Below are 10,039 nucleotides of genomic sequence, written 5' to 3'. Positions count from 1 at the left end.
TCGCTTAGTGAATTGTGCCCAGTATCCCTCACAGGGGTTTCCACCATCAATCCTTATGCTTACTAATGCTTACTATAATACAACAGTTAATTAGGAAAGGTTCCAGAAATCTGATTTCACTAAACTGCTAAAAGCTCAAATCTGACTATTTCTTATGAGTACAGTAACTGCACATCATAGTGGTTATGATGAAAAAAATAAGATATGAGAAGGCAGTAGTCTAATAAGACATTTTAACTGTTTCATGACAGTTGGTTTCTTCTGGAACTGCTAGGTGGATGGGCATGACAGTGGCTTAGTGGTTAGCACTTCTGCCTTACAGTACTAGGGTCATCAGTTTAAATCCAAACCCTGAAACTGCCTGCGTGGAGTCTGCATGGTCACCTTGCATGGGTTTTCTCCCACACTCCAAAGACATGCCGGTAGGTTAATTGGCCCTGGTATGCATATGCTTGTGAACTGGAGACCTTAGACTGTAAGCTCCTTAAGCGCAGGAACTGATATGAATGTACAATATATATGTAAAGCATTAACTTTGGCATAAATGGTTGATGCCATATAATGACCTGTAAAACACAAAATAAGCTAGTTGGTATCTGGCAGCGATCCCTACCCCCCACATAGAGCAGAAATCCATATTTGCATAATCGATCCATATTTACAGATTTATTGCCAGCCGGAAAAGCCTGGGGGTCTATTCATACCAGGTGCAGTGGGTCTGATAATCCAGCAAAGTCCCACTGCAAGACAAGGCAAAATGCCTTGCCTCTTATTTGCCCGGTTCTCACCAATGTGTTATGGTGCTGTGCTGAAAAACACTTTTTTTCCCGATGCAGCACAGTGCAGGCAATCCACCACACTGATGCTTTGCACCATATGGCAGCCAATTCAACTTGAAAGGTTACTAAATCCAAAACAGTAAAATCAGTCTGTACAGTATCTCACAAAAGTGGGTACACCCCTCACATTTTTGTAAATATTTTATTATATCTTTTTCATGTGACAACACTGACAACACAAGTGTAAAGCTTGTATAACAGTGTAAATTTGCTGTCCCTTCAAAATAACTCAACACACAGACATTAATGTCTAAACTGCTGGCAACAAAAGTGAGCACACCCCTAAGTAAAAATGTCCAAATTGGGCCCAATTAGCCATTTTCACTCCCCGGTGTCATTTGACTCGTTAGTGTTACAAGGTCTCAGGTGTGAATGGGGAGTAGGTGTATTAAATTTGGTGTAATCGCTCTCACTCTCTCCTACTGGTCACTAGAAGTTCAACATGGCACATCATGCTAAGAACTCATGAAAGAACTCTCTGAGGATCTGAAAAAAAGAATTGCTGCTCTACATAAAGATGGCCTAGGCTATACGATGATTGCCAAGACCCTGATACTGAGCTGTAGCATGGTGGCCATGACTATACAGGGGTTTAACAGGACAGGTTCCACTCAGAACAGGCCTCGCCATGCTCGACCAAAGAAGTTGAGTACATGCGCTCAGCGTCATATCCAGAGGTTGTCTTTGGGAAATAGACGTATGAGTGCTGCCAGCATTGCTGCAAAGGTTGAAGGGGTGAAGGGGTGGGGGGTCAGCCTGTCACTGCACAGACCATACGCCACACACTTCATCAAATTGGTATGCATGGCTGTTGTCCCAGAAGGAAGCCTCTTCTGAAGGCGATGCACAAGAAAGCCCGCAAACAGTTTGCTGAAGACAAGCAGACTAAGGACATGGATTACTGGAGCCATGTTCTGTGGTCCGATGATATCAAGATACACATATTTGGTTCAGATGGTGTCAAGTGTGTGTGGTGGCAACCAGATGAGGAGTACAAAGACAAGTGTGTCTTGCCTACAGTCAAGCATGGTGATGGTAGTGTCATGGTCTGGGCCTGCATGAGTGCTGCTAGCCCTGTGGAGCTACAGTTCATTGAGGGAACCATGAATGCCAACGTGTACTGTGACATAGTGAAGCAGAGCATGATCCCCTCCCTTCGGAGACTGGGCCGCAGGGCAGTATTCCAACATGATAACGATCCCAAACACACCTCCAAGATGACAACTGCCTTGTTAAAGAATCTGACGGTAAAGGTGATGGACTGGCCAAGCATGTCTCCAGACCTAAACCCTATTGAGCATCTTTGGGGCATCCTGAAATGAAAGGTGGAGGAGCGCAAGGTCTCTAAAATCCATCAGCTCCGTGATATCACCATGGAGGAGTGGAAGAGGACTCCAGTGGCAACCTGTGAAGCTCTGGTGAACTATATGCCCAAGAGGGTTAGTGCAATGCTGGAAAATAATGGTGGCATCACAAAATATTGACACTTTGGGCTCAATTTGGACATTTTCACTTAGGGGTATACTCGCTTTTGTTGCCAGTGGTTTAGACATAAATGGCTGTGTGTTTAATATTTTGAGGGAACAGTAAATTTACACTGGTATACAAGCTGTGCACTCACTACTTTACATTGTAGCAAAGTGTCATTTCTTCAGTGTTGTCACATGAAATGATAGAATAAAATATATACAAAAATGTAAGGGATGTACTCAGTTTTGAGAGATACTGTATATGCAGTAAAGTATGCATGTTATACTCACCGTGGAACCCAAGGGGTTAATCTCGCACATTGTGTAAAAAAAGCTGTTTGATCCTGTCTTCTCTGATCCTGCCCATCTTCCACAGTCCCAAATCCATCTCCTCATAGTACAGAGCTATGGGGGCACTCTGCCCATGCTTAGTTTCATTTGTATTGCTAGAGAATTTTTGGGGGGAGGGTGTATTTGATCAGTACAGGGCCAATCAGCACTATCCAGACAGAGGGTCATGAACCATGCAGCCTCATAGGACAGTCAGAGGAGAATGAAAACTCCTCCTACAAGCTTTAACCATGGCTCGGCTAGACACTTATAGAAGTCACAGGACTGCTATATACTGCTAAGAAAAGGTATTTAGCAGTTTATATTTACTAAAACTATTGCACCTCCATAGTCTGTGTACTGTGGGAGACCAGATAGAGTGAATGCAGGGTCCTAAGTTTAGTAACACTTTAATGAAATATGTCTGTATGTAGCACCCTCTAGAGTGCTAGAATAGGAATTAGTAGGTTTACTGTTAGAGTAGGCAAAGTTTCTAGGCTTGGCTGGCAGCTAAGCCTGTGTTTTTATCTGGGACATTTAAATGATTTAGGGAGGCTGGTATGACCCAAAGGCAGCATCTCTGATACCTCCCTCTGTTTCTAGAAACATGGAGAAGGAGGAGCTGCCTGGAGTATTCATGAGGGCCCTGACCAATCCCCAGCAGATAGGGTTGGGAGGACAAAGGCCCATCAAATACTCAGTCAGGGTCAGCCCAGCTGGGGCAGTGGAGTTCGGGTGGAAGCTGGAGATTAGGTGTTAGGCCGTCGGTGGCCCTTGAGGGTAACACCCAAGTTGGGGGGGGGGGTGTGGATCTATCTTGGGCCTGGGCTCGGGTGCCGAAGGGGCCCTCTTCGTGACACACCAGGGTGTCCTGACCAGAGGCACAGGAGCAGAAGGACAGCAGGAGAACACTCCTGGACAAATCTTCAGGGAGGAAGACAGCCAGGTGGGCTGGTGAGTGTTACAGTTGGGAGAGCAGTGAGAGCCATGCCAGAGAGGACTGGGGAGTGCAGTCCGAGATGGATCCAGAGTCAGTCTGAGAGGACTGTGGAAGTTTAGTCAAGAGGGCTGGAGAAAGAGGCAACTGCAGCCAGGTGGGCTGGCAGTGCCTAAAGAGGTGGTGCTGGAATCAGTAGCCACAGAAGGACTGCTGGGCACTAAGATTTTGCTAGTCTACCAAAAGGGGCCCTTAGTCCCTGTCTGACATTTTAACAAAGTTGACTTAAAAATAAAAGTGAACAGTGCAATGGGCCAACTGCACCGCACCACACCGCACCGCACCGCACCGCACACCAGCCTCTGCACAGTAACGCAACAGCTGGTGTGAATTACACCTGAGAGGAGCCAGATCATACCTTTAAGTTTGTACACCTTCCAATATCTATAACCAACCTAACAAGGTGAAAAGAGCCATATGCTAAGAAATGTTTCCAAATCATTATTTTGCTTATACCACTACAGAATCAAAAATCAAAATGGTTGCTATAGATTTTTGGAGTTTGTTCATTATCAATGTTTCTGCACTTATTCTATCTTAGTACAAGGCACAGTGATGTGAAGCTGTCCCTAACAAATAATCACCTTTCATTTTTTAGCACTTTCACTGAATAGCTGCCTGGCTACATATAGATGCTCTTTATCCAGTTATATATGAAACCTTGAATGCAAAAAAAAAAAAAATTACCTGCATAGTAAATCTGTGATAAAATCTAACACTATAGTGACTGTGTAATTGGTTATTTACTCTTCTTGCAGATGTACTATGAGTACATGGCATCAGCGGGGCTGATGGTAACTGATATAATAGGAACGACTTTGCCCTCACTGGCTGGTGCTTAGCCCACTTGCAAAATTTCATTCAAGTTTTTTTGTCAATGGGAGCCTCGTGAATATCACTCTAGGTGTCACTGACGTCACTAAAGAGGCGATAAATATCTGAGAAGATAATTGGATAAGAGATTCATTGTTGTGTTAGCAAAACTCTGCCCATTGCTCCAAGGAGGTATTATTTATTCAGTAGAAGATCAGCACGCAATAGTTGTCAAGAGAGCGTCAGCTTATTAGGCAAGAGCTGCGTGATTGTGGAAGAGAGTCTACCTATAAAATCCAGCATCAAGGCTTCCCTGTGTGAGAGAGCCCTGCTCCAACTTCCAGTTATGTCATCATAGGAGAGAGGGACACCAGCTGTACACAGGGACATACAGATCACTCACCTTTCATGCTGTGATTCTGTGTCTCTGGCACCATCCAGACAAGAGGACCCTCAATCAGCAGGTAAGTGTTATCCATGCATTGGGATTTTAGGTGGAGGGTAGGAAACTTACTCTATTAAAATCAGATATAGATAAGTAAGCCTGCTATTATGTGGGGTTTCCCTTTTCAGGCTTATTCAAAGAGGGAATCCTTTCCCTCCTGCAAGTGACAACTACAAATTGTTAATGCTGATATGCTCTTATTTTAATATATACCTAAATTTATTTTAATATATACCTAAAATGCTACCATTAGTATTAGGTAGAAATACATAGAATATAAATATATATAAAACACACACGTCTTCTAATATATATATATATATATATATATATATATATATATATATATATATATATATATATATATATATATATATATATATATATATATATATATATATATTAATGTTAGGCATATATATATATATATATATGTATATGTATATATATATATATATATATATATATATATATATACATACACACATATATACGTATTAGAACAGGTGTGTGTCTATTATTGGAGAAGTTATACATATTATGTAGCATAGTGATATATATATATCTATATCTATATATATATATATGTGTGTGTAGTATACATATATAGTACATAATATATACTATGTATATACACTATGCAGTATTATATATTATGTAGTCATTACTGTCATATTAGGTATACTAATAGGTAACTAATATTAGGTATACTAATATTCCCAGGTAAATTAAATTCTTCATTGCAGTAAAAGGAATGGTGTCAATTAAAATAATGCCCAAAATCGGTTGAATCGACTCATGCAGTTGATGTGATGTCAGTTTAGGTTCAGTTTGGTAAAGTCAGTGAAGTTGTGAATGTATTAGCGGAGTTAATTTATTGGAATATGTAGCTGTGATCTTCTGAGGAGGGCAGAATTCATGTATCAGTGTTGAGAATAGATGTATATATAAGTATTTGATGTGATCCGCAGCTAGATCACTGGTACTATTATACATTGTATTGCAGCATTTTATATTAGCATAAGATATTAGCATGCTGCGATGGGTGGCTGGTATGATTAGCGCTTGCGTTAATAGATTCAACAGATATTCACTTATTAATATAGTAAAACATACAATTGCCAGTAAATGGCAGTAACATACCAGCCATCCGTGTAGTACAGGTAACTAGGTAGTTATTGGTAGTAAGAGATAAGAACTTATGTGATATGATCTATAGATATGGCATGGAAGTGATTACATTTATTATAGCGGGTGACAAGACCAGTACAATAAATTAGTAAATGACGGTAACATGTGAGCCATCCATGTAGTACAGGTGATGTGATAGGTAATTATTTATAGTAGGAGATTATATCATTTGTGATATGATCTACACATGTCATGGATATGAATGTATTTTTTAAAGCAGATGACAAGATCAATCAGTGTAATAGTGGGTAAAGAAGTAGGTATTGGTAGTAGTGGGAGATGTGATCGGATCTTAGGCAGGAAGAGAAAGTTGATTCATTCTAGCAGATGACAACACCAGTACATTAGATCAGTAAATAACAGTAACATGCAAGCCCTCCATGTAATAGTGATTAGGTAGGTAGATGTTGTTAGTAGGAAATGTGATCTTATATGATATGATCTGTAGATAAGGCAGGGAGGAGAACATATTTTAGAAGGTGACAAGACCAGTACATTATATCAGTAAATGACGTAATATGCCAGCCATCCATGTAATAGTGATTAGGTAGGTAGGTAGGTATTGGTAGTAGGAGATGGGATCTTAGGTAAAATGATCTGCAGATAAGGCAGGGAGAAGAATATATTTACTCTAGCAGGTGACAAGACCAGTACATGACTGAGATGATATTTAGCTGTCATGCACACAACAGTTCACACTAAATTCCTCCAGTGCTATGATCAGATGATATGATATGATATGATATGAGCAGATGATATGATATTATATGATATAAGGGAACAGTTACAGTAAATAGAACTACAGGTGTGATCAGCCTCATATACAGTGTAAAGTAGCAGATCGTTCCATGTAATACTACAAGCAGATGTCAGGAAGGATACAGATGTGTGCAGTGTGACAGATGATTATGATACAGATGTGTGCAGTGTGACAGATGATTATGATACAGATGTGTGCAGTGTGACAGAAGATTATGATACAGATGTGTGCAGTGTGACAGATGATTATGATACAGATGTGTGCTGTGTGACGGATGATTATGATACACATGTTTAGAGTATGACAGATGATTATGATACACATGTGTACAGTGTGACAAATGATTATGATACACATGTGTGCTGTGTGACAGATGATTATAATACAGATGTGTATAGTGTGACAGATGATTATGATACACATGTGTGCTGTGTGAGGGATGATTATGATACACATGTTTGACAGATGATTATGATACACATGTGTACAGTGTGACAAATGATTATGATACACATGTGTGCAGTATGACAGATGATTATGATACAGATGTGTAAAGTGTGACAGATGATTATGATACACATGTGTACAGTGTGACAAATGATTATGATACACATGTGTGCAGTATGACAGATGATTATGATACAGATGTGTAAAGTGTGACAGATGATTATGATACAGATGTGTAGATTGTGAAAGAAAATTATGATACAGATGTGTGTAGTGTGACAGATGATTATGATACAGATGTGTACAGTGTGACAGATGATTATGATACAGGTGTGTGCAGTGTGACAGATGATTATGATACAGATGTGCGTAGTGTGACAGATAATCATGATACAGATATGTGTAGTGTGACAAATTATTATACAGATGTGTACAGTGTGACAGATGATCATGATACAGATATGTGTAGTGTGACAGATTATTATACAGATGTGTACAGTGTGACAGATGATCATGATACAGGTGTGTGCAGTGTGACAGATGATTATGATACACATGTGTGCAGTGTGACAGATAATTATGATACAGGTGTGTGTAGTGTGACAGATGATTATGATACAGGTGTGTGCAGTGTGACAGATGATTATGATACAGGTGTGTGCAGTGTGACAGATGATTATGATACACATGTGTGCAGTGTGACAGATAATTATGATACAGGTGTGTGTAGTGTGACAGATGATTATGATACAGATGTGTGCAGTGTGACAGATGATTATGATACAGGTGTGTGCAGTGTGACAGATGATCATGATACAGGTGTGTGCAGTGTGACAGATGATTATGATACACATGTGTGCAGTGTGACAGATAATTATGATACAGGTGTGTGTAGTGTGACAGATGATTATGATACAGATGTGTAAAGTGTGACAGATGATTATGATACAGGTGTGTGCAGTGTGACAGATGATTATGATACAGGTGTGTGCAGTGTGACAGATGATTATGATACAGATGTGTACAGTGTGACAGATGATCATGATACAGATATGTGCAGTGTGACAGATTATTATACAGATGTGTACAGTGTGACAGATGATCATGATACAGATATGTGCAGTGTGACAGATTATTATACAGATGTGTACAGTGTGACAGATGATCATGATACAGATATGTGCAGTGTGACAGATTATTATACAGATGTGTACAGTGTGACAGATGATCATGATACAGATATGTGTAGTGTGACAAATTATTATACAGATGTGTACAGTGTGACAGTTGATTATATATGATGTGATGGGAGAATGGGATATGGTTTAGTGTGAGTGCTGATGGGTCAATGCCTGTGGTTAGGTCGCAGTTTAGTTATTTCAGCACCAAGGAGAGCAGATCAGGCACCAACCAGTCTCTATTTTCTCCCCTGATCCCTTGTCATCTATGTCCCCTGCAGTCTCCCTGACTGTCCCCTTGTTCTTCCCCCTCCAGGTCTCCCCGTGTGTTCTGTTCTAGATCTCCTCCAGCATGAAGTTCCAAGTCTTAGTGTGTACGGGAATCCTCCTGGTGGCTCTCCTCCCCTGCCATGATTGCAGAGCTTTCAGCAAATCTTCAGCCTCTTCTAATGGGGCTTCCCCTCCTCTGCTGGCCGAATACCATCCCTTTCTACTCCGTATGGGAGAAGAGTACTTCCTCCGCCTTGGGAACCTGCACAAATCCCCCCTGGGAGCCAGCCGTGTCGGGGACGTCTCGTCCAGTAACTTTGTGCGGGCGGTGCAGCAGCTACAACCTCAGCAGTGGGGCGGCCAGCAGGAGCTCAGGGCTGGCAGCATCGTGGACGGAGCCGACTCCCCTCCATTCATCGTACAGGAGGAGCCCACGGAAAGAGGAAAACGTTCGGAGGAGCCCCCGATTTCCCTGGATCTCACTTTCCATCTTCTCCGGGAAGTCTTGGAAATGGCCAGAGCCGAGCAGATAGCCCAGCAAGCCCACAGCAATAGGAAACTGATGGACATCATTGGGAAATAAGAGCCCAGCTGTCATCTACCAAAGAGTTTCCTCCATCTAGCACAAACTATACAGTATGATGTACCATTGTGCTGCCCTGATACCATTTGTTTATTTTTCTATAGCTTCAGACATAGAGGATGCACTCAGCAATCCCTTGGGTGCCTATGGGGCCAGCATCATATTGCCAAGCAATGCCCTGCTGCTGGTCCCTGGGTCAGAGCCTATATCTGTTATTCAGCATGCACAGGGTGTATTTGACTGCAGTAAAAAAACAAAAAAAAACAAAAAAAAAAAAAAAAGGCAACAGATGTAATTTGTAACTTATTTTTCTTTTACACTCTCTGGGAGGGGAGGGTTACTTTTGTAATATATCTCACTATCCATAGGAATACCAGTTTGAGATTGAGCCTGGACCAACTAGCTGAAAGAGATCCATTGGACCTGATGGGTTTCCTCTGGGAGGTGGAGAAATGAAAAAAAAAACAAAAAAAAACAAAAAAAAAAACATAGCTGTAATTTATTTTGCATCAAAAGTTTATTGTATACATTTCCATAATAAAAAACATCTTTTCAGAGCTGGCACAACATTGGTGTGTAAACATAATGTTTAATATCTATCTATATTTTTAATAAAATCTGCAAAGCTACATCTGTCCATGTCCATTTTTTTGGGCAAAAAAAAAAGCATGGTCCTGTATTTTCGTGCAAATGAAAAATACAGCAATTAGCTTTCAC

At 40.8% G+C, this 10,039-nt stretch overlaps 1 protein-coding gene across 1 annotated transcript; it reads left to right on the top strand.

Annotated features, from left to right (window-relative positions):
* Nucleotides 1–4,638: 4,638 nt before the first annotated feature.
* On the top strand, nt 4,639–9,951 carry CRH (corticotropin releasing hormone). Its single transcript, XM_082259535.1, has 2 exons — nt 4,639–4,912; nt 8,786–9,951. The coding sequence occupies exon 2, from the start codon at nt 8,822–8,824 to the stop codon at nt 9,320–9,322; it is 501 nt and encodes a 166-aa protein (XP_082115661.1). The 5' UTR covers nt 4,639–4,912; nt 8,786–8,821; the 3' UTR covers nt 9,323–9,951.
* The last annotated feature ends 88 nt before the right edge of the window (nt 9,952–10,039 follow it).

The sequence above is a fragment of the Pelophylax lessonae genome (assembly GCF_965119305.1).
Source record: "Pelophylax lessonae genome assembly, chromosome: 5".
NCBI classification, from domain to species: domain Eukaryota; kingdom Metazoa; phylum Chordata; class Amphibia; order Anura; family Ranidae; genus Pelophylax; species Pelophylax lessonae.
Note: the sequence above shows the minus strand (reverse complement) of the source record. Positions and strands in the feature narration are given on the sequence as shown.